Source organism: Meriones unguiculatus, chromosome 14 (genome assembly GCF_030254825.1).
Source record: "Meriones unguiculatus strain TT.TT164.6M chromosome 14, Bangor_MerUng_6.1, whole genome shotgun sequence".
Taxonomy (NCBI): Eukaryota; Metazoa; Chordata; class Mammalia; order Rodentia; family Muridae; genus Meriones; species Meriones unguiculatus.
Window position 1 is genome coordinate 15,086,645 of NC_083361.1, and position 27,216 is coordinate 15,113,860.

A 27,216-nucleotide genomic window follows, 5' to 3' on the forward strand; every position below is an offset into this window, starting at 1 on the left:
TCTCCTGCAGTCCGGGTTCTTGGAAGACAGAAGGAATGGGTAGACACTGCAAGCATGCCAGACAGCTACAAGGACGGTTTCCTGTGGCCGCCTAGGCTCAGGATCCACATGGGTGAACCCCACAGTCTTGGCCAGTGTGCTTCAACCTCTGGCTTTTGCCCCTGCACTCACAGGGGCACAACCCCACAAGCATGTGGACATACACCCAATCCATACACCATAGCATCAGGTGTCTGGAGGATGTACTCAGCAAGTGGTCAAGAGCAGAAGTCATAGCAGGCCAAGCCCCAGTCTTGGCCACAGCTTTCATTCCACTTCTAGAGGAAGGAAAGATGAAAAAATTGCAACCTCATTCCATCGGTCCCGTGTAGTTTCCCCCTGGGATCTTAACTATGCACACCCAGGCCTGGCAGACAAACTGCCCAGAAGAATCAAGCTTGTGTAGACTTCTAGGAGACCTCTTCATGTGACCCAAGCTCCAAATGACTGCCCAGCTACTCTGCGGTGAGACCATTTTGCGCTCCTGATTTCACTCCTGCCTCACAACAAGGTTTTGGAGTGTCACTTAACTGTGATGCCTCAGTGTCTAGTGATGCCTAGTGCACTGTCACTAGGAAATCACAGGGTCAGTATACTACCCAAGAGCCTTAGAGCCCCTTAGGGGCATTCAGGCTGGTCAGCTGAGCCAGTCTACCCATGGTGGCCCCTTGCAGTTTTTATGCTGCCATGGCCAGCTCCCCCTCTGGCAAGGCACCTCACCCTTCCATGTGCTGTTATTACAGATCTTCCGCCTCTACCGGGAGTTCCGGGAGCCTGTGCTGGTGCGGGCCTTCATGGAGTGCCAGAAGAGGAGCTTGGTCAACCGGCGCCGTGTCAGCCACTCCCAGGGCCCCAAGAAGAACCGTGCTGTGCCCTTTGTGCCCATGTCCTACCAGCTCTCCCAGTCATACTACAAGTGAGTGTGTCTTCAAGAGCAGAGAGCTCGGCCCAGGAATGAGTTCTCTTTCCGCCTATCTCTCCCATGAGGAGTGCCGCTATGAAGCAAGTTTTATAAGCAATCCAGATAGCAGTGCACCTGCCCAATGGCCCATTCAGCTCCACTTGCTGCCTCCTGGGCTGGGCCAGGTACCCTCAGAATCTCTGCACCACCAGCCCCTGATTGCAGGTGGGGGAAGCCCCTCAGACATACCATCCCAGCCTCAAGTCAGTGGGGATGACATTTGGACATGTGACAACTCCACTAGTCCTTTTGGCTTCTCCCATTCCAGCACTTCCTTCTTCCTAGGTCCTCACCTGATAACCTTGGGCTCCTTTGCTTCTGGGGTCCCTCCTCTCTGGGCTCTTGTTGGAGGACTGGCCTCTGTTTACAACTGCAGACAGTGAGGTTGGACACGTGTGTCTTATCAACTGTCACAAAAGGAGGTTCCTTCCTCCTGGGTTAGCTGCTGTTGGCATGAGGCCCTTCAAGGCCTTTAGCTTAGATGAAAGGACTTGGATGTACAAGGTGAGTGGGGAAGAAACACCTAGATTGTCGCCCATCACAGTGGGCACGGGTGCAAGCACAGGGTTGCAGGCCGGTGTGAGTACAGTGACTTCCAGAGAGTGGCCCAGCATAGGCTTCAGCAGCAGCTCTCAGTGGTGTCTTCTTTCTGCCTTGCTTGCAGGCTTTTCACCTGGCGATTTCCCACCACCATCTGCACCGAATCCTTCCAATTCTACGACAGGCTCCGGGCTGCCGGCATGCTAGACCAACCTGATCATTTTTCCTTCAAGGACCTGGATAACAGTGACCATCCAAGTGACCTGGTGGCATTTTCCTTGGACAGCCCTGGAGGACACTGTGTGACGACCCTGGCCCTCTTTTCCCTGGGCCTCCTCTCTGTGGATGTCAGAATCCCAGAGCAGATTGTGGTGGTGGACAGCTCCATGGTGGAGAGTGAGGTCATGAAGAGGTCAGAGCCTAGAGCGGCACCATGCTTGTGAATCTGGTCACAGTTTGGGGATTCTTGAGATTCTTCAGGCATTAGGATGGTTATTTCCTCACTGTTGTGGTACTGAAAGAGTTATCTGCTCAGCTATCCAGTCTAAGCACGTGGTGTGTGTCCTGTGCTTGTGGGATTGTGTGCCTGTGAGTGCAGGTGCAAAAGCCAGAGGTTGAATCAGGAAGCCTTTCCCCGGCTCCAGTTTTTTCATTGATTCAACTAGACTGGCTAACCAGTGAGCTCTAGGAATCCACCACTCCGATTACCTTTGTGCCACCACCCCAGCTAGGTGCTGAGGATCGAAGCCAGGGCTTCATGCTTGAGAGGCAAACACTGTACTGACTGAACCACCCCTTCTGCCCCATCAGATCTTTTTTCATTTAGCAAACATGCTTTTTTTTTTTTTTTTTTTTTTTTCTGCTTTGCATCTAGTGGGTGTGCAGGACCTTGACTGGTGTCCCAGGGTTGTACTGGGCCAGCGCCTGTCATATTGGATTTAGGATCAGCAGGGTAGTGTCAGAGTTTCCTATTAGTACCTTCCAAGAGGTCACAGGGAAGGAAATGCGAGCCCATGTCCTTACTGGGTCCTTACTGTGGTGGAGCTGAGCTGGGACTTCATGGGGAGGTAGAGGCTTTGGGTGGTGACAGAAAAAGAATCTTAAGTAGAGACAAATGATAGGGGCGAAGGAGGGGCACCTGGACTGAGTGTTGTCTGTGACAGCTAGCAGTTGCCATGACTGTGGCTGGTGGGCTGGGTCCAAGTTCAGCCACCAGGTCGTCTTCTCTTCTGCAGCTTGGGGAAAGATGGGGGCTTGGATGATGACGAGGAAGAGGAAGACCTAGATGAAGGCTCCGGGGCCAAGCGGCAGGGAGTGGAAGTGAAGGCTCACCAGGCCTCACACACCAAGTACCTGCTGATGCGAGGCTACTACACGGTGCCTGGTGTGGTCAGCACGCGCAACCTGAACCCCAACGACAGCATCGTGGTCAACTCCTGCCAGGTGAAGTTCCGGCTGCGCAGCACCCCTGCACCCACCCAGCTCGGACCCACTGGTGAGTGTTCTGCCACAGTGCAGGTATGGGGGCCACCCTGAGGCTCCTGGGACTCTGGCCAGGCACATAGCACTGGCAATAAATGAAGAGTGGCACCGCTGTCCATAGCGGTCCCCTCATCGGGCCTGTCCATGCTTCATGCCCCTGATCTCCTTTCTGACACCTTCAGAACCTCGAGTCCCCTAGTTTTATGATGCTATTGCATTTTGTCCTTTATCTCTTCGCTGTTGAAGATGAGACTTCAGCTCCATTATTACCACCATCCACCTCCACCGGGGCTGTATATCACTTAGGAAGCTCTAGATAGCTTAAACCTTTTCTCCATGCTAGCAGAGAATGGGAGTGAAAGGGCCCTGCCCGTCTCCTCCTGCAGCCAGCTGACCTTTTGTATGGTGAATAGTGTTTGCTGTCACCATCCCTTTTTGTCCACAGTCAGAACTCTCTTTTGTCTGAAGCTTGAAGCAAGCAAAAAACACATTGCTGACCTATAGATTGTCTCAGCTAAAGAATCTCTGCTGGCTAGTGAATGAGAGCCTGACTGCATGGAAGGGGCCTAGGGCATCACTCAGGGTTAGGGGGGTGGAGAAAACATGAGCTTTAGGAAACAGTGGCTCAGTATAGCTGCCATGGACCCACGCCCACATACCAAGAATCAGACACCTGAGGCCCAGTATGTCCATAGAAGGTGACCCCATCGCCTCTTGGAGATCAGTGAACTGGTGCTGAAATAGATCTTGCCTCAGTATCCCATATGTGTTGTTCCCAAGAAGGGCTTCTGTTTGCTGATTTTGCCTCAGGGTTCACAGCCACGCCGCTGGAAGAGCTCCAGGCGGGGCCTTCCTGCCTCCCTGACTTCTTCACTAGCCTGGTGGATCCTCAGCTGCACACCCGCTGCCCAGAAGAGTTTGCCCAGCAGATGGCACAGTCTGGGTACAGCCCCGAGGATATGGCTGCCTCCCTGGAGATCCTGCAGGTTGTGGCAGCTGCTGACTGCTTCGGGGTTGACAGGGAGAAGCTGAGCAGACAGTTCTCTGTTTTGGAAAAGACAGCGGGCAAGCGCACCAGGACATTCTCGGACTATGTCCAGGTGAGCTAAGTTCGGGTGTACAGTGACAGACAGAGGTGACCACTCCACTCCAGAATACATACACACTGCCGGAATGGTGCCTGCCTGTGGTTTCCCTTTAACCAGATTAGATGCTAGTATTTAGTCAGGACATGTTTCCTAAACTCCATTAGCCCCCCCAGATCTTAGACCTGGCTGAGCCCTGCAGTGGCTATCCCTCTTTGGGATAGGCCACGTCTTCCATGACTCTTCTGTCCCATCCCATTCCCTACACACACTCACACACACACACATATACACACACACCAACTCACAGGCTCCCCATACTCTCTAGACTTACCCCATCACCTGCCAGCTCCCTTGCACCCAAAGAATATCATTCTGCTCGCTGTGAGCACCTTCTGGGAATAGGATGCAGATCAGTAGTCTGATGTGGAGACTGTCATCTGGGATCTTTTTGCAGGACGTGGGCCTGACTTTGGAGCCCATGTGGCCTGTAAGGACCACTGCAGGAAACCCAGCCAGAGGGAAGGCCAGCATGTGGGTCTGCTCTTAGTGCAGGGGATACCATTTGTATGGCTTAAAGTGTTCTTATTCTTATTGTAGCTCTGGAAACTGAGAGCCCTCATGTATTCTCTGGCTGTGGAGAAAGAGCCTGCTGACCACAAGATAGTTGCAAGCCAAGAACTTCCTGATGACCTTAGCACCCCCGCAGGGCCGGCTAGCCAGGGTACAAGGCCTGCGTGTGCCTTCCAATGAACTTGAGGGGTTTATAGGAAAAAAATTGATGGTTCCTGGAACATGCAGAAGCCGACAATGGGGCCAGGTGTGACCTAAGCACAAGGGGAGGCTTATCATTTGTCGAAACAGTGACCGCTTTTGTAGAACTTGACTGTCAGGACCCACAGGAGCACACATAAGGCAGGAGGGTCAGAGTCGTGTCAGTTAGCTGTTCCCCGATTTCTGGCATCAGGCTGTGCCGTGAATACCACGGCAAGTACAGAGGCCCATGCAGCTTACAGCTCCAGGGCAAGATGCCAGGCTCATCTCTTTGGACCTGAGCTTGGTGCCTGCTCAGAATATTTGACCCTAGCTGGGAAAACCCATGCTTTCTTTGCAGACACACCCTGTGTCCCTTTTTTCTAGGACCTCTTGGAGCAGCAACAAGTGATGGAAGTTGGTGGCAACACTGTGCGCCTAGTGGCCATGGCCTCTGCCCAGCCGTGGCTTCTGCATTCAATGCGTCTGAGAGACACAGAAGTAGACACCAAGGCCTCAGGGGATGACTCCCAGTCTAGACTCCCGGAGGGCTCTATTAATGAAGACCACACCTCTGAGGGGACAGCAATGCCTCCAGTCAGCTCCCATAGCACCAAAAAGCGTGCGCACTGCTCTATTCAGAGCCCTGAGACTGATGCTGAGGAGGCCACAAGGCCGCCTGCCAAGAAGCCCACACTCCAGGATGTACGAGTGGCTGCCAGCCCCAGGCCTGGAACAGAAGAGCAGGCAGAGGCCCAAGCCTTGGCTCTGCTTGCAGCTCCTGAAGATACAGGTGCCCCAGGCCCTAGGCAGGAGAACCAAGAGAATGTTGGTGTCTCCAGCCTAGAGCAGCTGGGCTGTGAGTTCCAGCTTCCAGAAGGCTCTGAAGACCCCAGAGGTAGTGACCTTATATCTTTAACATTCTCTGCTCCTTACATGGTTGTTCCATCCTGCCTCAGGCTGGGAACCTGCTCTGCCCTGCCACCCAAGGCTTCAGCTAGCTATAGTGGGCCTCAGATATGCATTTAGAAATGCCAGTCCTCCTGCCCTCAATGAATGTGTGTGCCTACAGGGCCAAGAACTGGGCTCACACAGTGGCCGTGGGGAGGTTCTCTGGACACAGCGCACTTAATTCTAGCAGCCTCTGAGCTGTGGCCAGTTGGCAGGGCATTTCCCTGTGAGATCCGCTTGCTGTTCCTATGAGCTGTTGCTGCCTGAGAGCTTTACACACTCTGCCCTGTGGTCAAGGCTCTTGGCTGGGAAAGGGTGCTGGCAGTGCTGCACTGGCCTCCGCCACTAGAGTACCGCACTCAGAGGTGAAAGCTATCTTTCTGGTCACTGCTTACCCACTTTGGTTGAATGAGGGTTAAGGGACATAGCCCCCGAATTTGCCGTCTAAGAGCCTACCTTTTCCTCTTTTATAGGACTTACAGAGAGCAACATGGCCCAAGCAGCATGGGAGAGGTAAATGGGGGTCTTTGGCAGGGAGGGTTAGAGCATGAAGATGGTGTGGCCTCAGCTTTCAGGCTGGTGACCTAGTGCTAGTCTCTGTGTGAGGGTCCTTCGTGGGTTACAAACCTGGGTATTCGCCCTGAACTGAGGTTCCCAATCAAGGGTTTTGAGCAGTCCACTCCTGGGTCTCCTCCCATGGCCCGCTGTACCCATCTTAGATGAGGCAGGGCCCTTCACAACTAGCCTATGGCCATACTCAGCAGAATTCAGAATTTCTTGCCTAGGGCAGCCCCTCAATCCTGTAGCTGAAGGATGGCATATCAAAGGGGCTGCACTCTCCTGCTGTGAAGATACTGCTCCAGTGGCCCTCCCCAGTCAGGGCCCGGAGCCCCTGCCTCCATGTGTACGTGGCCTCAGCCACCAAAGCTTTGTACCCTGGATCTGGCCCCAAGGCACAGATGGACACTCTAGGGCTGAGGATCCTCTAGAGCTACCAAGGCCTGCCCCATACAGCCCATCAGCCCTGGCAGCTTTGTGCCAGAGGCAGAGCTGCTGTGTGGGAAGATCTGTGAGTGAGCCAGGCAAGGAGCCTCCGGTCCTCCTAGGCTATACTTGCACTCAGCCAGATTGTTCTGCCAGGAGCCGCATAGAGACTGGAGAGCAGGGGGCAGATCGTGGCCAAGTCCTGGTCCTCCCTGAGCAGAGTAGCCTGTCTAAGACCGGCATGTCCCCTCCTTCTCCTTGACATCAAATGTCTATCTCTCAGCGGCTGTGAAAGAGTGAGCTTCATCGGTCGCCCATGGCGTGGTGTGGACGGGCGCCTGAACATGCCCGTGTGCAAGGGCATGATGGAAGCCGTGCTGTACCACATCATGTCCAGGCCCGGCATTCCTGAGAGCTGCCTGCTGCAGTACTACCAGGGGGTCCTACAGCCTGTTGCCGTTCTTGAGCTTCTCCGGGTAAGGCCCAGGGCAGCCCAGCCCAGCCACAGTGGGGGCCACCCAGGACGAGTAAGGTTCATGGAAGGCCACACCCTAGGTGTCTCCTCCTCAGTTTATCTTCAGACACCTTTAGCCATTGGCAGAGGGGACTGCTACTGTCCTTGAGGCCCTCCCTGGCTCTTGATCCCCTTCTCTCTCACCCTGCTGCAGCCCACCCCTGCAGAAGCTCCCTGTCCTTGAGTACATTTGCATTTGGTCTGTCTTACCCCTTCCCTGCCATTGTCCTCATGACTCACACTCTGGGGTCACATGCTCACAGAGAGTCAGGAACCTGGGGTCAATAAATGGGAGTGGCATGGAAAGCTGAGGGCCGTGGCCACTACTTCCCACAGACAGCTGCTTTCCCGGGCTGGTGGCTTAACTGAGCTCCCGTTCCCGTGATGTTCTGGGTCCCAGCTTCCTAACAAACTAGGAACTTTTAGCAGTCATTCCAGGCAGAGTTTCATGTGGGGCCAACCAGGTGGTGGGAAACCATCACCACCTTCGTTGGATGAAGAACACTTGACCTCCAGCGGTCCTTGTCACTGTGGGCAGCCGTACCCGCCATTCTTTCTGCTCATCTTGACCTAAATCTTCCTGCTGTGTCCTGCCTCCCGCAAGGCCATGTTTGGCCATCTTCTGCCTGGGAACAGCTATGTGCATTTCGTAACTGCAGCAAGACCAGGTCTCCGAGCAGGCAGGACACCTGTAACCCCACGTCTCTATCTGCAGGGCCTAGAGTCTCTCGGCTGCATCAAGAAGCGTCTGTTAAGGAAGCCAGCGGTTGTCTCACTGTTCTCCAGGCCTGTGATAGAGGGCCTGGGCCAGGCCAGTGAGGCTGAGGCCCCCTCCTGCCATGAGAGCACTGTCACCTTCTATGAGCCTACGCTGGACTGTACCATCCGCCTGGGCCGTGTCTTCCCCCATGATATCAACTGGAACAAGTGGATCCACTTATAGAAGCTGTCCCCAGGCCGGTGGCGGGGCTTCTGCCCCTGCTTCATTGCTCTGCCTAGACTGTCCCATGAACCCTAGCCCTCACAGATGTTCCCACAGCTCGGCCCAGCTAGCGCAGGTGTAGCAACTGCCAGGTGACTTCAGTCTCCTCCACTCTCGGCTGCTCTTACTCCCGGGTGTCCAGCCTTCCTGCAGGCCCATGGCCTGCTCTGAACTCAGGCCCCGGCCTCAGCGATATCTACAAGGGTGGATGTTGTTTGAGGAGCAGAGCGGATGGCCAAGCCCTGAGTCACCTGGAACCCATCGCACCATTCAGACTCAGAGAGGAAGGGCTTTGTGGAGACACGTTGCAGGGGTGCCCGGCAGAGGCTGCTCCTGTCTAGGTAGGACATCCTAACTGGGGCTGCACCAAGCCCAGGTCTCCAGCTCTCAAGGGGACCCCTCCCGCCAGAAGCAAGGACTGTAGGTTTTGCTTTTGTTTGTTTTGTTCTTGTTTTATTTTGCTCTTTTCTCGTTAGATACAAGCTTCTGGCATGTATTTATTTATTTTTTAATTAAAGTGAGATCAAATGCATTCGTTTTTGTGTATTTGCCTAATGATTGTTGTTCCATACTATCCTTCTTGAGTTTTTACCTTATGGGGAAATTTTTAAAAACTTAGATTTTCATCGTTTTGTTGAAAAAGGCAAGCAAGTCTTAGCAGCAAGACTTGCCTTTAATATGACAGTCAAGCATGCCACTGGCCACAGCTGGCCTGAGCCTCCTCAGTCCTGGGCTCCTCCCTGCCCACCTTGCTGCCTATTGAAGGGGTATATCAGATGGAGACCTCACCCAGCTTGCATCCTGTGCCATCCTCCATGTCACTGTCTGATTACTGTAAGCCATGCCCTGTGAACAGGGGTGAGGAGGGGACTAAGACAGGAAGCTTAGCATAGCCAAGCTGCAGCTGTGTAAAACTGACCTCAGCGATATTCTGGGAAATGGGCTGACAGTGATGGTGCTGTGCTTGTGAGCAGAGCCTTACCTGTTACACTGCACAGTTGGCTGGAAGCCAGCAGCCAGGTTCTCCTTGCCTCCACATCGCAGAGGCCTGAGGCGCTGAAGGGTACCAGGCATGGACACAGCTCAGCACTACCCCTCTTCCCCAAGGCATCCGACAGGGCCCACCTGGAAAGCATGTGGAAGGGGTCGTGGGGATTCAGGGTACAGTCCAAGCAGATACACAGCTTATGTGGAGTTCCTCCTTCTCAAAGCCCCCTCCCTGCTCTAGCCACCAGTCCTCAGTGTATTCATTCTCCCACCTGTCCTTTTCACCCACCAACCATTTCTGCATCTGTCTGCCCGCTCAGTCATCCACCCATCTGCCTGTCCATCCACCCACTGACTACCCACCAAACAGCTAGGTAGCAGCAGACCTTCCAAACTGCACAAAGGATCTCCAGAAACCACGCTGGTGGCTCAGGAGGACTCCTCCAGTTAGAAGCGAGGTGGTGCTGGGCTGCTGAGAACTCCAGATTTAGAAGAGAAGAAAAGGTAAACCTCAACCACTGACAGACTCCACAAAGAGGCAATACAGGGCTGCTGTGCACCTTAACACCCAGAGCTGCTGGCTGCTGGCTCCTGGCTCCTCACCTCACCCTGCCTTGTCACTTCTCACCAAGGATGGTGGGAAGTGGCCCTGGTCTGCCACACCGCACCGAACAGCACGTCCTCAGCTATGCACCCAGTTTCTGCCTACTCACAGTCTGGCCCTCTTTCCAACACACAGATGGTTCTCTTGGGCACAGAACTGCACACACAGCTCAGGCCTCTACCTGCCTCCCCAGAACCCTCAGCGGATGGCCTTTCGCATCTCCACACCTGTCGGCAGACCCTGGGAAACACAGGCCTCGGTGCCAAGGGATGTGAAAGATGCCCAGCATGCAGTTTCCCTCCAGAACAGCCCTGGGACAGCAGAACAGCCTCCAGCCCTGAGTCTGAGCTTACACATGCCCTCACTAAGCAAGCTCACAGGGCTTCCGGTCCCCACCCCAGCCCCCGCTCCCAAGGCATGTTTCATGCAGGGTCTTCATCCTCCAGCCTCATTTCCAATCCCTGCTCAGGTCACAGTCACTCTAGTGCTGTCAGAGTTCTCTCCATTCCAGCTGCCTCTGCCTCAGACTAGGGCAGCCTGCATGTGACCTCCCTGGCTATCAGTCCTTGCCCTGGTCCCTGGCTGTACCAGTTTTCCAGCTCTTGTACATGCATGTACATGCATGTCTCTCAACCCACACCCCCAGTGTCCGAAGTAGGCCCCATTCGCTAGAGGTTAGAGGTTAGGCCTTGCTGAATTAAACTGCCACTTTGTCTTCTGGCCTTAGTACCCACAAATCTCACAAGTGTCCCTTGTTCTCTTCTGGAGAGCCAGAAAGCTGTCAGTGAGTTCTGTTCAGCAGCAGGGGGCAGCAGCAACCTGGGAAACCTCCCCGCCCCCCCCCCCACCCCCCCGCATGACTTCAGTAAAAATGCCATTGCTGTAAGCACCTGTATACACATCAGACACCATTCTGGACACCACAGAGAGCTGATGTCACAGCAGCCTTGAGAGTCACACATGACTCATGCCTATTTCATGTATGGGTAAGCTGAGGACCATGAGGTTAAAATGGCTCCCGCAAAGTTGGAAGCTAGTGGTAGGACAGGCCCGATGGTTTCCCTCCCAGGCTGCTGCTGCCCGCCTCAGCCCCCTCACAGCACCTGGGGTGAAGGGACAGGGAGTCAGCATGATGCGGAGGGCATGTCAGCTCACTGAAGAACACCAGACTAGGGTTCCTATTTAGGATTTTCAAGTGGGAAAAGAAAAACTTGTGAATTAGTGGGGGCAGGACCCTCAGGGTGGGGGTTCAGAGGTGGGTAGTCCCGGCCTCCACGAGGTTCCTGGGAACCCCGCCCCCTTTCTGTGTCTTTGAAGGGCCTGTGAGAGCAGTGTGCCCCAACCGCATGCTGTTCCTCCATTCACACAGCTGAGCACCCATTTGAGCTCCGCCCAAAGGGGGCCCTTTTCGATCTGAAAGGGACACCTGGGGAACCAAAGTCTAAGGAGAGTTTTGTTGATACACATCTGTTGGGGAGCAAAGCCAGGCAGGCGTGTGCTGCAGCTGGGAATGGGAATGAGGGCCCCCTACTGCAGTTAGTCACACTGAGGCTATGTGCAAACGGGACTCTATCCTTTACACCTCTGAGCACATGGATGGCTCTAGATCAGTGGTCCTCAGCCTTCCCAGTGCTGCTATATCTATAATTCCTCGTGTGGTGACCCTCAATCATAAAATCACCTCATTGCTAGCTACTTCATAACTGTAATTTTGCTGCTGTTATGAATTGTAACGTAGATGCAGGCTATCTGATAATGCGTCCCCTCCCCAGTTTGTCATCAGGAGTCCATGCTTCTTGTCCCACCTGCACGAAAAGCTGCAGCCATGGAGAGGCAAGGTTCATCGCTGACTGCCCCCTCTTCCCCTGGTGCTCCACCCTGCGGTGCCTCCGGTGCTGGATACAACATGGTGGGCCGTGCTCCCTGTCAGGTGGCAGCCACATCCAGGAAGCTGCAGCCCCAGGCACAGGGGGAGAAATCTGTCCATAGGCTCTGGAAACCAAGAGGAACACAGCTTGCAGAGGGCTTAGGGGATTTGGGCAGTCAGTGCCTCACTGGGGCTTCCGTTCCCAGGGTGAGAGATGACTTTTATTTCTTCTTGTGTCCTTCCTGCGTGAGACCCCGGAGACCACATCACACTGGGAATGCACAGGAGACCTTGGGGTCAAGTTTCTGGGATCTGGGCAGAGGCTTCAAGAGCTCTCTGGGAGGGCAGAGAATGAGCGCTGGGAGCACAGAGATCCCCCCCACCCATCCCCAACACCTGCTGTGAAACAGCTCAGCATGAGGCCAGAAACAAACAGCTGGAAGCAACTCTGACCTGGCCTCTGGCCTTTTTCAACCCGCTTCCTCAGGGCTTGAATGTCACACAAGCTCTGCACTGTGAGCCATGGCCCCAGCCCCCTCCTCTCCTCTCAAGGAGATCCTTCGGGATGGAAGAAATCTCTTCATTTTGAGTTGTTAGAATAATTCTGGAGCCCTTTCTGCCACGGGCAAAAGAAACCCACCTCAAACCAGCCTCCAGGTAACAATCGGAGATATCATCAGTGTGTCCATTGGGTCAGGACAAGATGAGGTGTGCTGTCTAACAAACAGTCACACCTCTGCCGCAGCAAGTGACAAAGTTAATTTCTGCCTCACAGTTCCTACCATCATAGTCCTCTCCCAGGGCAGGGAGAACCAAAGCCGGCCAGCACAGTCACCGCCAGTGCCTGAGGCTCAGGAAGATGACTGGGAGGCACTGTGACTCCCAAGAGGTGTTCTCCCTCAGAAAGTACGAATTTCTGCTTCTGTTTGCATCTCCTATGACCCCATGGGGCTGGGAAGTTCACACGCCTAGAAGGCCAAAAGCTGGAAACAGGCACGCAGTCACCGCCACATACATGTGTCTCGGGCATGACTTGATCCAGGAGCCACAAGATTTCTATCGTTCAGCTTCTGGTGCTGTCTTCACCTCAGGCCAGCTGGTCCCCACGGCACACCCCAGGCTGCACTCCCCTCCAGGCTTGCTTCCTCCTGGTAGCTCTCTAATCCCAAAGTGAAAGGATGAAAAACAGTAGGCCTGAGGATCTGGAAGCTGGGGGCAGGAAAACCAAGATTTCAGGCCTAATCTGGGCAGTTTAGACCCCCAACTCAGAATAGGAAAAGTAAAAGGGAGTTGAAAAATGCTAACTCCGTGATAGAGGACCCGCCCAGCACCCATGAGGTCCTGGGTTCTAGCCACAGCACCACTACAGAGAAAAACTAAAGCCTGAAGCAGCTCAGCCCAGATGTGTAGTCTCTGCCTTGACTACCCAGCAGCATGGGTTGGGGGTGAGGGGAGTTGAGTGCCCTGTATCCAGAGCTAGCAAGGTGCCAGGCACCCATGGGTGTTTGTTAAGAGGTTTGCCTCTTTGATTTCTTTGGTGATGGATCTCAGACAGGTCCAGCTCCTTCTGCCCAAGGGATAACCCATCCCCTCAAAGCCAAGATGGGCAAAGCCTGGACAAGCATGGGCCATGCTCTCTTGAGGAGTGTGATGTGAAAAGCCTTCCTTTCAGAGCAGCCTTTTAGCAACTCTTAACTGGTCTTAGGTGATGGGGACCCATGGCCCTCACTTGCTCCCTGCTTCTTGGTCACATCTGCTGTAGGCCTTTACTGGGACAGACATGCATGTCACACCTCTTATTCACTTCCCAATGTCTGGCAAACACCACCTACTTCCTAAAGCCTCGCCCTCAGGCTGTGCCCAGGGTGCCCATCAGCAGCTGGCCAGCTCCTCCTGGCTAGAAGACATCCCTCACCAACTGTGTCTACAGTCCTCAGCCTGAGGTCCTGGAAATGACAGACTATACTCCGGGCTTTATTAAAACTTTACTAAGCACCTGTTATGTATGGGGTTGGGGGCAAAACCGGGAGCAGACAGAGCAACTAGCTTCGTAAGACTGCATCTGGTCTACCAGCTCTTGCGCCGAGTTTCTGTCTCTCCATCCAGCTGTCATCCCTTCAAGCCTTTCACCATCATCCTATCTACCCACTGCTAATCCTAGGTGGCCCAGGTCTTGCCTCCGACTTTGCATTCATGTTTGTTCGTGAGTGGTGTCCTTTCAAAATGGAAGTGGTGAGGGCCAGCTCCTCAGCCCCGAATGTTCTTCCTGTCTACACCTAGTCAGGAGCTCTTTCTGCAGGTGGGGACTGGTGGGGGCTGAACTGGCTCCCTGGAGAGCTGCCAAGAACACCTGCAGTCTGAGGCTCCCAGAGGATGTGAAAACCACAGCACGCTTTGGTCTAAGTGTCTGGGCTGCTGCAGGGTGGGGCTGTATGCATGTGCAGGAAAGGAGTTGTGGTTTTGTTGGTCTGAGCCTCTCACACCCTGGTCCTAGGTTCAGCTCAGTCTCACTGTTGAAACTGCCAGTATTCCAGAACTTCCCAGCCCTGAGTCAGTTACAGAGGACACGCATGCATTCCTTGGTGATTCCACAAGCTCCCCTGCTTTATATAGATGAGCTGATCGCTGCTCACTGCTTCCCAGCCCAGCTCTGCAGTCTGGACAGACTGCGCCATAGAGGAGAGATTCTGGAGTCCCAGCCATTACGGAGGCATCCCACAGGGTCAGGAACAGGGCCGGGCCTTCTGTTGCCTCAGCCCTGCCTGGTTTTGCAAATACCACAGTGCATCTCCGGTGTGTATCCTTGCAGGGCGAACAGACTGTTCAAGAAGAAAGGGACAAAGGAAGGGAAGAAGGGGAGGAAGGATGAGGGAGGGAGAGAAGAAAGTAAAAGACAGCAAGGTCTAAGCAATCTTGGCACTCTCTAAATAGCGCTAGTGTCTGGGGTGGAATGTCCCAGGACCTCCCAGTACTTCACACAGCACGCTTGCAAGAATCATTGGATGCAAGAGATGCCCACTCAGGGCAGGCAGGGGAAAAGCAGGTACTGTCCACAGAGTGCCCAGAGCAGGTTCTGGATGGCTCCTTTATGGCCCTGCCCTCTGTGGGTATCATACAGAGGGTTCTGTGGGCATTGTGCTCTGTACCCTTTCCCCGTGCCTGGTACTTGGTAAACATTTCCTGGGTATTTAGAGGAATTATCTGTCTGTCTTTTTTCTTTTCCTTTATCGAGACAGGGTTTCTCTGTGTAGTTTTGGCTGCCCTGGAACTCACTTTGTACTCTACCAACCAGACTGGCCTTCAACTCACAGAGATCCACCTTTATCCTTGCCTGCACCCCCAGAGTGCTGGGATTAAAGGTGTGCACTACCACCACCCAGCAAGAATTATTATTATTATTATTTTTAATAGGCAGCAGAAGCCAGAAACAAAACCAAAACAAACAAGAGAAAACCCAGCTTGGTTGGCGGGACTGCTTCTGAGAGAGCAGACCGTGTGTGTCTGGAAACTGCTCGGCGCCCTTGGCAGGACGATGCCACAGGTATCCAGGCTCTGGGTGCAGGCTGATTCTATGTCCTTCCACCCCAGGGCACACGCGTGTGATCCTAGGAGCCACAGAAGGCAAGAAGCTGAGCTGGGCTTCAGCTTGTACAGGGCTTGTCGAGGGCAGTCCTGCCCTTCTTAATGTCCAGACAGGCAAAGTCAGCAGGGTTCAGAAGCAGCTTCTCCAGGCTGCAGAGCCTGGCACCGCCAGAGCTGGAGTTTCCAACTACATCCCCAGGTCCCCCCAGATCTTCTCACTCCAATGGACACTGAAAGCTCACTCCATCCTCTTCATGAAGAGAAAAGATAACAGCCAGGACTTCATAGGTCCTGGAGGTGGCACCTGGTAGGGTTGGGCTTGGTGCCAGTACCCTGGGGCAGCAATCTGGACCAATCCTTTGACACTGTGACCACCCCACATGTGTGCAGGGGAGGACTCAGAGGCTTGTGTCTAAGAAATACCTACATTCATTCATACACACGTAAGATCAGGCAAGACACACAGGCGTGACAGTGAACACAGAGCATGCACAGGCATTGCTCACAAATGGAGGTACCAATGAACACCCAAGCCACACATGAACACACACACACACACACACACACACACACACACACACACACACACACACTCACCCCTACACATTCACACTGTAAATGTCAGGCTCAGAGGCACACCCAGAGACCACAGGCTTCTGGCCTCTTCTCATTACATCTGGTTACTGTATGCTAGCTGCCCTGGGCTCCACTGTCCTCAGGGGGAGGGGTCCTGACCACCCACTGGCGGAGATAGCTGCGTGGGGGCCCTTCATCACTCTCCACAGGGCTGCCACAGTCTGAACCTGCAAAGCCGCTGTCAAAAGTGTCCATGTCCAGGCCGGGCGGTGAGCCTGCTTCACTCTGAGAGCCCCCTCCTGGGCACCCAGTTCTCCAGGGTGGGTCTGCTGTCCAGTCCCCTTCCTCGGCAAGGGGCAGCCTCAGCCTGTCCAGGAGGCTGCCTGGGGAGCCTCCCAGCCTGAGGCCTCCACCCGAGACACAGCCGCAGGACAGAAAAGCAGTGCCTGTGACCAAGAGCAGATCCTTTGCACCGGGGACAGACTCTGGGCCAGCATCCAGGTTCAGGGCTGGGTAACCGTCATCCTCACAGCTACAGGGCCAGACACACAGGCCCTCTGCATCCCCCACAGTTACTGTGTCAATGGACACCAGACCATATGGTCGGTCTCTCTCCTCACTGTAAGGTGTCTCTGCCAAGGGGACTGTGGACCACTGGCCAGGCTCAGACATTCCATCATACTCCAGCTGCTCTTCCAGGCCCAGGAACTTCTTCTCCTTGGCTGGGTTTGATGACAGATGTAGGACTGGGGTTGCTGTGGGACTCCGAGGTGCCAGCTCCAGGCTGGAGGCCGTGAAAGGGGTATCCACCCATTTCTATGAGAAAGAAACAGAGTCGTAAGCTGGGTGTGAAAGGACAAAGCTAGAGATTGGTGGAATCTGGAACACAGAAACAAGCCAGAGACGGGGAAAGCAGAGGAACAAGAAACCAACACAGAGAGACAGACAAGACCATGATGAACCCTGTCCAGTGAGTCCCCAATCCTGTTCTTATCTTTGAGAGCCTTTGTCTTCACCTTCAGGAAAGGCTGGCTGCCCTCAGTCTCATTTCTACTATAGTTAAAACAGTATCTGCAGCTGAGGATCAGCTGGGTCCTGAGGTATTGAGGACTAGGTGGCCCAGCCCCTACCCTGTCTCCTGATACTTCCCAAAGCCTCTAGTTTTGCTTGTGTGTCCACACTAGAGTGAACACTCAGCCAGGAGCGAGCCCTGCTTGCAGCTGTGCCCTCAGTATCCGACACGCAGCAGATGCACCAGAAATATGTATGGCTAAAATGAATCAGTAACGAGCTATGTGGAAAGGTCTTCGGGGGTCGCTAGACTGAGACAGTGGCCCTGAAGTCCTGAGGACCCTCTTGCCCCTTGCCTGCCAGGATATGGCTGATAATAAGAAAGCCTCCATTGCATTGGCAGAGGTCACTCTGTAGAGTGGGACCCCAGTTCTGAGAAGGTCCCCTCAAAAACAAAAAATCTCAGAACCACAGCATTCCCCTATCGCTGACCTGGAGTCACTCCTTAGCTGTGTGGCCTTGAGGTGAAACTTTGCCCTCTCTGTCTCCCTTCCCTCATCCATGGAGAGGACCCAGTGTCTTAAGGATTGAGTGAGTTAAGGTTTACTTGTAGACAGTGCATGTCGTACAAGAATAACAGCAACGTCAGCACACACAGCGTTGTGTTGGGTTTCAGGGTTAAGGAAGGGGTGTGGGCACGCTTCTTCCCTGCTCTGAAATGCCCACTGGCCACTCTGAGCCTACGTTTTCTCCAGGAGACCAGGGTTGCTAGGAACCCACGGTAGGAAAGATGGGGCCACAGGGCAGCCACACAGCACGTGTCCCTTGGGTGCCCTGCAGCTCTGATCTCCATGGGCTGCTGCAGGAGGCTGCCCCCTATCCTGACAGTGCATTCTATCATCAGTACCTCCTGCCTTGCTGGGATTGTGCGGCAGCGCTGGGCAGATGCTCTGAAATGACAGTAGTGGTGGCTGCACTTGGCATGGAGAAGGATGTGTTGTGGGGTAGGGCAGGGCCTTCCCAGGCAAGATTTGCTCCCCACCACAGATCAAGGCCACCACAGGAAATCCCAGGCACCCAGATCATGCCCCCAGAACTACCCAGTGTGTCCGCTTTCACTGTAACCCTAAGCCAGAAATACACCTCGATGTCTGAATCAAAGACCAATTCTGCACCTTGAAGAATAGAGAAACTGAGGACTGGTTCTAGGTCAGGTTGGGCCTGAATACTCTGGGCTCACAGAATGGTCTTGGAGTTAGGGTGAGGGTTGGTAGGGATCCCCCAAAGGGCAAACAATCCAGAGGGTGCATCCAAGGTGGCTCACCTTGAAGTTCCCGCTGTGTTCCCCATACAGGGGCTGGAAGAAACTCTCAGGACTGGGCACAGGTGCCCATATCTTCTTCCACAGCCTGCAAATAAAGGGTGTGGCTAAAGCCCTCTGGCAGCAAGTAGGCTGTCTCTCCTACAGAAGCCACAGCCCCTACTGCCTTCCTGCCCACCCATCAGTGAAACGGAAGCAGCAGTCACCCTCGCCCCCAAGCTTCCTGCAGCTGCTCAAGTTCCTGCCTCTGCCATCTATTGTGGGCTAGGCACATGCTGCCCTCTGGGGCCTTGACTTCCTCACCTACCATCGTGGGGACAAAAAGGACCATGCTGCCACCGTCAGCTGTTACTGGCAGCCTGATCTCTCCCTTCCAGGTTCTCTGGACCCATCTTTGAGCATCCCATTGAGGCGAACAAAATGAGCAGTGTACCCAGACCTCCGCTCTGTCGCTTAGCAAAGGACTCTGCACATAGCAGCCTGCCACAGCACTTGTGCCAGGGTGGGACATTCTGTTGTGAAGCCGAGGCCTGCTCTCTCTCGATGGCATGCAGAGCAGAATCTCTGGATGCAAAGCAGATTGCAGTCCACCCTCCAGCTGAGACAGAAGGATGGGGAGGGATAAGCTCATTGCCTGGAGAAGGTCCCAGCCAAGGTCCCCATGGAGAACACAAAGTTTCCACCCCACCCTAGCCACTTCATAGCTGTGTGAACTTTAGGCCGGTGGCTTGACTGCTCTGTGCTTTCATTTTTTCCTGATTGAAGAGTTAGGGTGTCTACAGTGTGCCGAGCTCACAGGGCAGCCGAGTTGCTGGGGCAGGAGCTCTGCACAGCGTCTAACACACGGAACACGCACTAGTGTCACTACTCTCTCCAAGTTCCCTGCCCAGAGTAAGTCTTGGTTGGGGAGGCTGTAGCCCCAGATGACCCCTTCTCTGCCTCCCTGAGCCCCTGGCCTCACCTCCAAAGCATGTGGATCTTCAGACTCATGAAAACCAGGATAGGGGTCAAGACAATCAGGAGGAGCAGCAGCAGTTGAGGATCTAAGTTTGCCTTGGGCTCTGCATGGAAAGCAAACCGTGGGTCCAACAGAAAAGTCTCCCAGAAGTACGCGGGTGGATGTGCTGGGGATGTGGGGTTGGATGGAGGGCTGGGAGGAAGCTGGGTTCTGATCCCCGCCCCCCCCTTCAGAGTTTGAGTGTGAAGTGATCCCCTCCCCTAAAGGCTCCTATGTCAGAGGTGTGGCCCCAGCCTGGGATGCTATTGAGAGATGGCAGGACCTTCAGGAGTCAGGGTCTGGTGGGAGGAGGTTAGACCATTAGAGACACACTAAAAGTATATCCGCATCACAGCCCTTTCTCCATCTTTGTGTCCTGACTACCATGCTGCCAGCAGTCTCATACGCTCCCCACAATGCAACAGGGCCTTCAGTCAGGGGCCAAATCCTCTGAAACCATAAGCTAAAATAACCCTTTTACTCTATTCAGTTGATTATATCAGGCGTTTTATTCTCATCCCAGTCAAGTGATGTCATCTAAGCCTCAGTTTCCTGTTCTGTAAAATGGGGTAATGATTTTTCCCTTCAAAGTTAGGAACCAATCACATCATCAAAAGAAGAAGCAGCTCCCTCACAATGATGAGTGGCTGCATCTAGGGATGAATAACTAGGCACACGTCTCTCAGCCATGCTGGGAATCTCAGGGTTTGCGAAGCTGTGTCAGGACAAGATTAAGTACCAGGAGTGGGGTGTCCTACCTGCATCACACTTACCCTCAGTCTGGGTCTGAAAGATGACCGGGTCACTCCACTCACTCCAGGTCCCTCTGAATGTAGTACCTGGATGGGGTACTGCCCGCACCTGCAGCTGGTAGCTAGAGCCTTTTTGGAATTCTTCAGGGAGAAGGGAAATGGTACTTGAGTCCACTGAGATCAGCTTGGTCACCGGCCTCTGCCAGGGCAGAAGGAACATGACACTCTGTAGTCACTCAGGCCATCAGTAGAGTACAAGGTCCTTCTACTGGAGTTTCACCAGGCAGGCACTGCGGGAAGTGTGCATCCCTGACTAAAGCTGCCTAGACAAAGAGCTCCTTCCCTGTGGCAGTGGACCAACCCCCAACTGGCAATGTCCTGGGAGCAACCATGGACACTCCTGCATGTCACTAACCAGAAGCTTCGTAGACACTGAGGCCTTGGGCTCCTTGCCTCAGATAACACAGGACATGCTCAAGAATGGACCTTTTGGGAAGTCCCTAATCACAGTCATCTTTTCGATGGATGGCTATATATGTCTCCCTGGGAATATTCTAGATGATGCCCTTTAGGACCATTCTAATAGATGTATAATTCTGGAAGCCTGAAGCTCTGTTTAAAAAGTGGGCCAGTCTGGACCATCCCAGCTGTGCACTCTTAAGTAGCCTTCACACTCAGAGTAGGTGAATGTCCCCAAACCGCCCCACTGTAACTCCAAGGAGGGCTGGAGGGGAGGAGTCAAGGTGAAGATGTAATGAGGGGCGTCCTGGCCCAGGGTGAAGGAAGGAGAGGGTTGCATGCTGGAGGTAATGCTAAGTCCTATTCCTTGCCCCACTGTGCTGGGACCTCCCTGGGTACCCCTGTAGCTCCCCACCCCAAAGCCCTGCCACCTCACCACAGCATAGGGGTCTCCGAGGTTCCGATACTGCAGCTCATACTGTAGTTTGCCCCTCAGCATGTAGCCGGAGGCTTCTTCATAATCTGAATGCCAGGAGATATGATAGCGTCCTGAGAAGGTCACGGTCACATTGAAAGGGGGAGCCGGCTTGACTTGAAGGAAGACCCAGAAAGATGAAACAGGGTAAGAATCTGCAGTGAGCAGAGTCCCTCCTGACACTCCCCAAAGGCCCTGGATGACTTTGAACAAAACACTCCCTGGCTACAGCCCCTGTTCTCCTGGCCTAGACTGGGGTGAATAGTCAGCTGCAGGCAGGAGATGGGGAACTGTAGGAAAAAGAGAACACTCCCAGGCTTAAAGGCTAGAGTCAGGACTCAGGCAAGCCCAGGCCAGCTGGGGACAGGCATACAGACCAAGATCCTCTGTGCTTTCTTAGTGGAAAAGCAAAAGAGAAGCAAAAAGCAAAAGCTGGAAATCCAGACAACTGAGGAGAAGTTTCTTATAGTTTAATGTTAGTCCCTAGTGCAGAAACTTTTTAAGCAAGGTACCTACTGGATTCTTTTGCCTTCTGTAGAGCCTAGGCTGGACAAAGAAGGGATCTGGGGTGGCAGTTTTGGCACGTGGCAGAGTGTGGTATCTGTGTATATTTATGCATCTGTGTGGTACAGGCCCCATCTTTAGCAGAGCCTAGACTCTGCAGAAGGCCAGCGACAGCCAGGTCCATCCTGGGATCCTCCTAACCTTAGGCCCCTCCCATCCAGCTAGGAGGATTCCATGTTAGCTAATGGATGCTCATTACTGGGAACAGAATCCTAGGGAGTCATGTTTAAAGGGCCTTGACAAGGTATTCCTTGTCCAGGGTCAGGCAGACAAGGAGAACTGAGCTGGGGCCCACCCCACACCTTTCTAAGCCTCTGGTTCTCCTCTTCCTCTTGGGCATTTAGCCCAAATGCCACATCAAACCATCGCCCCTTAGTTAGAAGCACTGTGTCTGAAAAGGACATGCCAAGGAAAGTCGATTTTGATGGAGTGAGAAGAGAAAGGGTCTGGCTCCTCCTCCTCCTCCTCAGCCAGGGTTCGTGTACTCACTGCTTTCAGCCAGGACAAAGTGGCCACATTCTTGGGAGCTGTTGCCAGACTGGTCCATCGCATTGACAGTGAAAATATCATCGGGCGCGAATTGAGCCAAGGCCATGTGGCACGTGTACCTCATATGCGTGGCATTGTGGCCCGACCTGTGCAGGTGGCAGGAGGTTTCCTTGTCCTGAAGTTCCTCGAATTCATCTTGCCTTCGAGGACAGAGTGGCCAGTCAGGGCTGGGGACAGTAGAGCTCAGTGCCCAGGGCAGGGCAGCAACTCAAAGCATGAGGCTGGGAGGGGCTTAGGGGACCTGGCTTTCAGCTCACAGTCTCTGTGAGTGACATTGCAGGTGGAAGGGGCAGGTCCTCGCTTGTAGCCAAGCTGCCCAGGGCTCAGTAGGCAGCCCCTCCACATCCTGCCACCTTCTCCGAGCAGTTCCTCGGGGCCCAGAGGTATGGCTACTCACCAGGTGAGATTGAGTATGCGGGGGTGGGGACTCCACGTCTCCAGGATACAGGTGATGGTATTGAGGTAGTCAGCATAGCAAGTGAGGTCCAGGCAGCCCCAAACTGGAGGGATAAGAGAGAGGTGTCTTTGGGTGAGACACAGCAGAAAGGCCTTGGCAGGTCGTCTGAGGCTGAGAACAAGTTTGGGCAGTCCCAGGCTTGGGGTGGGAGCCTGGGACACAGGGACTCTTGTCATCTAGAATTCTTTGTGTGAGTTCCAACATTTCAAGACTGGTCGTGGTGATGAGGTCCTTCTAATGTGGAACTAGGACTCATATTTGGTCCCCAAATCACTCTCCCTCACAGGGTAGGGCACTCTGAACACCCCATAGGCGGATGAACAGATAGATCCCTGAGGCCATGGAGAATGGCACAGGTCATGAGCCTATTAGCCGTGGCAGGGGCAGAGGTTAGGGGAGATGTTGAAAGGGTGAGGAAGACTTCCATGCTTGACAGAAAAGTTGACTGTGCCATGACCAAGGTCTGAAGCAGGAGCTGGCTAGAAGAGCCACCTCTACCCCAGCCTCTGCCAACCACCCCAGCCATTTGTTTCACTTTCCGAATGACTGATGTAGCAGGCATGGGGCACACCTGCCTTCCCAAGCATCTGAGGAATGGAGGCAGGTAGATTTGCTAGTTCAAGACCAGCCTGGGCTATGCAGCCAGATCCTGTCTCAAAGGGAAAGAAAAAGTATCCGATTAATTATGAAATCAAACTAATGTGGAAATTTAGGTATTACCCCTTGCCATGTGTGTGGCTATGGAAGGTGTCTAGGGGAACAAAGGGAGTAATTGAAGTAGGTTCAAGAAAAGGGAAAGCATGTGGGGACAGGGCTGAGGGACTGTGCTCAACATCCAATACACATCTGTAAGAAAACGGTAAAACAGGGATGCAGCCATTGCCCAAGCTTTGTTCAATGTTTGGCCACACAAGCAGAGCCATTTTGTTTTTTTCTCCGTAAAACTCCATGCCAGTTTATATGCAGTATCTCCCCACACACCAGAAATGTCCTTATTAAAGGGGACTCGGTTTCAGTGGCTCCTCCCTTCTTGCCTTCTCCCTGAAACAGTAGACTTTTTTCTTAGGAGCTAACCTAAATTCTACGCCTAGGCCTGGGCTGTATGGAGGGTAGCACCAAGGTGCCAAGGTGCTTTTCTGGGCTGCTGAGCTCTGTGCCCACAGGCAGCATCTTTCTGGGCCTATGCTTGGCAGACCCCGCTAGGGAATCCCAGCACTGTCTTTCAAGCTGGCTCCAGAATCTTTCTCAGGTAGTCTCCACCAAAAGTCGTGGATACCGAGCCAGCGGACACCTCGGCCAGTGAAGGTGCTTACTACCAAGCCTGAGAAATTGATTTCCATCCTTATAACGCATGTGGCGAAAGGAGAGAACTGACTCCTGCAAGGTGTCCTCTTTGGCACATGCGAAGCCAGGCACATGGAAGGAAGGGAGGTAGGGAGGGATGGCAGGAGGGAGGGAGGGAGGAAAGAAAAGGAAGGAAACAATGTATGCTGTCAGGAGTTTGTACACACTCGGTAAGCAGTTACTACCACTGAGCTATCGCCCTAGCTTGGGATGGGACGAGCCACTGGGACAGAAAGGGCAGAGCCCATGGACTGCTGAGAGGTGGCTGCCGGGGCCAGAGTCGGTACACAAGCCAGGCAGCACCCCACACCTGGATGGCACCCACGCATGTCATTGATGTTACTATAGCGCGCAGGATGCAGCTAGTGGCATCCCCCCCACTAGATGACCATGGCCCCGGAATTAAAAGTGGCCTCCAGCTGTGCCTAAGCTGGTTACACAGGTCTCTGGCCACCTGCCGCCACATAAAGTAACCGCTTGACACAGCAGCAAACTGAGGCAGGAGGATTATGACTACATGCCAGAACCTTGTCTCAAAACCTCAAAAATGAACGAATGAACTAGCAGCAGTAGCCTGGGTGTATGTACCCAAGCGTATGTAACCCCTCAGATGCTCAGGCCACAGAGCTGGAGGTAGGGCCTCCAAGGGCAATGAGGTCCCCAGACCAAGCTCCTAAGGGGGTCTAGCAGTGTTATGAGTGTCTGGAGAGGCCAGATTTCTGCCGCCGTCCTGCCTCCCACCATAAAGACAAGAGGCCCAGCAGCACTCTAGAAGTAGATGCTGAACTTCCCCAGCCATAGAGCTCGCTGCACTGACTGTGGTCCTGAGCCCCCAGCCCTGGGACTGTGAAAGATACACATTTGACCCTGTATGTGGGTTCATGTCCATGCATGTACACATGCAAGTTGGAGACGGAGTCTTTCTCTGCCTTTCTCAACCCAGCCTGGAGCTCACCAGTTTGGCTAAGTAGCCTGGCCAGCATGTCCCTGGCAATCTGCCTCCACCTCCCCAATGCTGGGATGACAGGATGACACTCAGCTGTGCCCAGTCCCTTCCATGGATCTGATGCTAGAATGACAAGCACTTCACTAAAGCCATCACCCTGCCCAGGCATCTCTGTTCCTTATATTTTGTCTCAGTGCTATGGGACAGTGGCAGAGCTAAGGGTCAGGCAGCCACCCCCAGGGTGGTCACAGGATCTGCGTTCTCTCTGAACCTCTGTCTCTCCACTGATGGCAACGCAGCCAGGCTCCTCGGAGGGGCAGAAGGAGGTGACATTCTAGTCTCACTGTGTGTGACAGGGACCTAACATCCAGCCACCCACCCCATCACCCAGCCTGCTACCCAACCCTTCTCCCTCATGAAGGCATGAGAAGGGGTTTCCAGAACGGGTAGGGTGTCGCAAACAAAAAGGGAAATCAAGAGGCAAGCCTGCTTCGTGAGGGAACTAAAACACTGGATCTTTCGGTAAAAACCAGAGCAAATGTTGCTGAGTCTGCAAAGGGGCAAGTTCCCCTCACCCTGGGTCGCCTGCACAGCCTCTCCTCTCCTGGCTCTTGATGGTGGGGGGCGGGGGAGGGTGTGCTCCTGGCCTCTTGGCTTTGAGAAGAGTGCATTCAAGAGGACTCTTGGCCTGCAGTTCTGATGCCTTCCCTCAGGGACTGTTAACAGGGTTCTGGCTCTGCTACCTCCACCTCCCTTCTCTTCCAGTCTACTGAGGATTCATGACCCATGTGAGAATCTTTCACAAAGAAGAACGTAGTTTTCTGTTTACTGGAACTCTTTGGATCCATGGGTTCTTGTCGATGGAAAATGGGGCAGTCAGCTTTGGTGTCAGGTAGACAGAGGCAGTAGATTGTGGGTCGGTGGCCAGCAGCCATGACTAGGAGCCTACAATACCATATGCTCCCCCCCCCCCAGCTTTGTGGGAGGAGATGGGTCCTTCAGCCATGGGCCTGAGACTTACCTCCCTGGAGGATTAGCAGGAGTAAAGGAGCAGCCAGGCCCCGTGGCATAGTGTGTGCCAGACCTGCAAGAGAAGTGTGTGGTTTGTGCAGTGAGCCAGCTAGGACCATGCATTGAGTGGCCTCCCCACCCAGAGTCCCCGCCACATCAAAAGGACCAGTCCAAAGCTCACAGAGAAGACCCCTGTTGAATATTAATGAGGTTAGTCCACAGGGGGAGCTTATCCTTCTTCAGGAAGCCCAGGCTAGCGCCTACAGTAGCATGCTAGGAAAGCCAGGCCACTAAGCAGAGTTGCCGGGAGTCCCTGACCATCTGAGATGGACAAGGGCCTACAGTGGGCAGAAGATTAACCATAGGTGGACAACACCAGGCTCCTCCTGCCCTTTGCCTATGGAAGTATTAGCCCAGGGACACCACCTCCCCAGACTTAAGAACCCTACGTGAGCCCTCTCCTCCACCACGGAGCTGGGATCAGAGCCTTGAGGGAAGATGGCTCATCTACAGATCAGGTCAGACCCAGGTTCAGATGTCCAGCTGTGTTGCTCCAGGCCAGCCTCTTGCTGTCTCTGGGCCTCATAAAATGAAGCCATGAAGGCCTGCCTAGAGCTTCATGACAATTCAAGCAGGCGGCATGCAGAGAATGCTGGGTGTAGGCTCTGGTACACAGCATGTACAGGGCTGACTGAGCTAGAGAACAGTCCAGAAGCTTCTAGAACAGAACTGCGAAAACAGTGTGCCCAAGGGCCTTCCAACATGTTTCACTTTCACAATTACTTATTTACTATTTTTCTATAAATAGTCCTAAACATTTGACTCTAATATTCATGGTTGTACACTTTTTCCAGAGGGGTCTACTTTCCCCCTTTCCATTCCTCTCCTCTAGAGGCAGAGTCTTAAGTAATCAAGCCTGGCTGTGACCTTGTGAATTTCCTGCTTCAGCCTTCTCACTATTGTAATTATGGTCACTGCTCTAACACCAGTATTAGAAGAAAATATCATGGAAAATGTCAGTTCAGCCTGCTGGGAGTCGCACTGATCTTGGGTGGCCTCTACCTTCATGATCCCTGCGGTATGGTTTGACTGTATCCCTCCAACCGAACACCCAAATCATGCTTTAATACAACACGAGAAATTAGGATTACCTGAGGTCATGAGGGTGGGGCCCGTGATGGCATTAGTGGTTTTGGATAACTGGAACGGAACTCAGTGTCTGAGCATTGGCTTAAACATATGTGAGTCCCTGGTTTCTGCTCCTAGCTTTAACAAAGAAAGGCAAGCAGGGAGGAGGACACGGAAGGAAAGAAAGAAAGAGTGATCCAAGCTACTGCTTCTGCTGTGCCTCTCTGTACAGCCCTCCACCATGCTGGGGGCGGCGCATATGTCCTTGGGCTTTCCAGAAGTCAGACCCTCAGTT

General features: G+C 53.6%; 2 protein-coding genes across 4 annotated transcripts in view; one reads left to right on the forward strand and one right to left on the reverse strand.

Moving 5' to 3' along the window:
• The window catches only part of Gtf3c1 (general transcription factor IIIC subunit 1), a 67,590-nt gene extending 58,767 nt beyond the window's left edge, over positions 1–8,823 (forward strand). Inside the window, exons 30-37 of one of the 2 annotated variants that reach the window (XM_060366864.1) lie at positions 783–955; positions 1,665–1,952; positions 2,776–3,035; positions 3,833–4,122; positions 5,248–5,758; positions 6,285–6,324; positions 7,079–7,271; positions 8,025–8,823. In XM_060366864.1, the coding sequence (XP_060222847.1) occupies positions 783–955; positions 1,665–1,952; positions 2,776–3,035; positions 3,833–4,122; positions 5,248–5,758; positions 6,285–6,324; positions 7,079–7,271; positions 8,025–8,252 (1,983 nt within the window). In that variant the 3' untranslated portion in view covers positions 8,253–8,823. The remainder of the gene's footprint in view (positions 1–782; positions 956–1,664; positions 1,953–2,775; positions 3,036–3,832; positions 4,123–5,247; positions 5,759–6,284; positions 6,325–7,078; positions 7,272–8,024) is intronic. The other variant, XM_060366865.1, reaches the window with a different exon arrangement.
• Positions 8,824–13,732: 4,909 nt separating this feature from the next.
• Positions 13,733–27,216, reverse strand: part of Il21r (interleukin 21 receptor) — a 31,952-nt gene continuing 18,468 nt past the window's right edge. For both annotated transcript variants that reach the window (XM_021662152.2, XM_060366872.1), the window contains exons 2-9: positions 25,804–25,866; positions 22,433–22,535; positions 21,976–22,175; positions 20,884–21,038; positions 20,010–20,187; positions 19,201–19,300; positions 18,243–18,327; positions 13,733–16,723 (exon numbers count right to left, since the gene is read on the reverse strand). In XM_021662152.2, the coding sequence (XP_021517827.1) occupies positions 16,022–16,723; positions 18,243–18,327; positions 19,201–19,300; positions 20,010–20,187; positions 20,884–21,038; positions 21,976–22,175; positions 22,433–22,535; positions 25,804–25,852 (1,572 nt within the window). In that variant the 5' untranslated portion in view covers positions 25,853–25,866 and the 3' untranslated portion in view covers positions 13,733–16,021. The remainder of the gene's footprint in view (positions 16,724–18,242; positions 18,328–19,200; positions 19,301–20,009; positions 20,188–20,883; positions 21,039–21,975; positions 22,176–22,432; positions 22,536–25,803; positions 25,867–27,216) is intronic.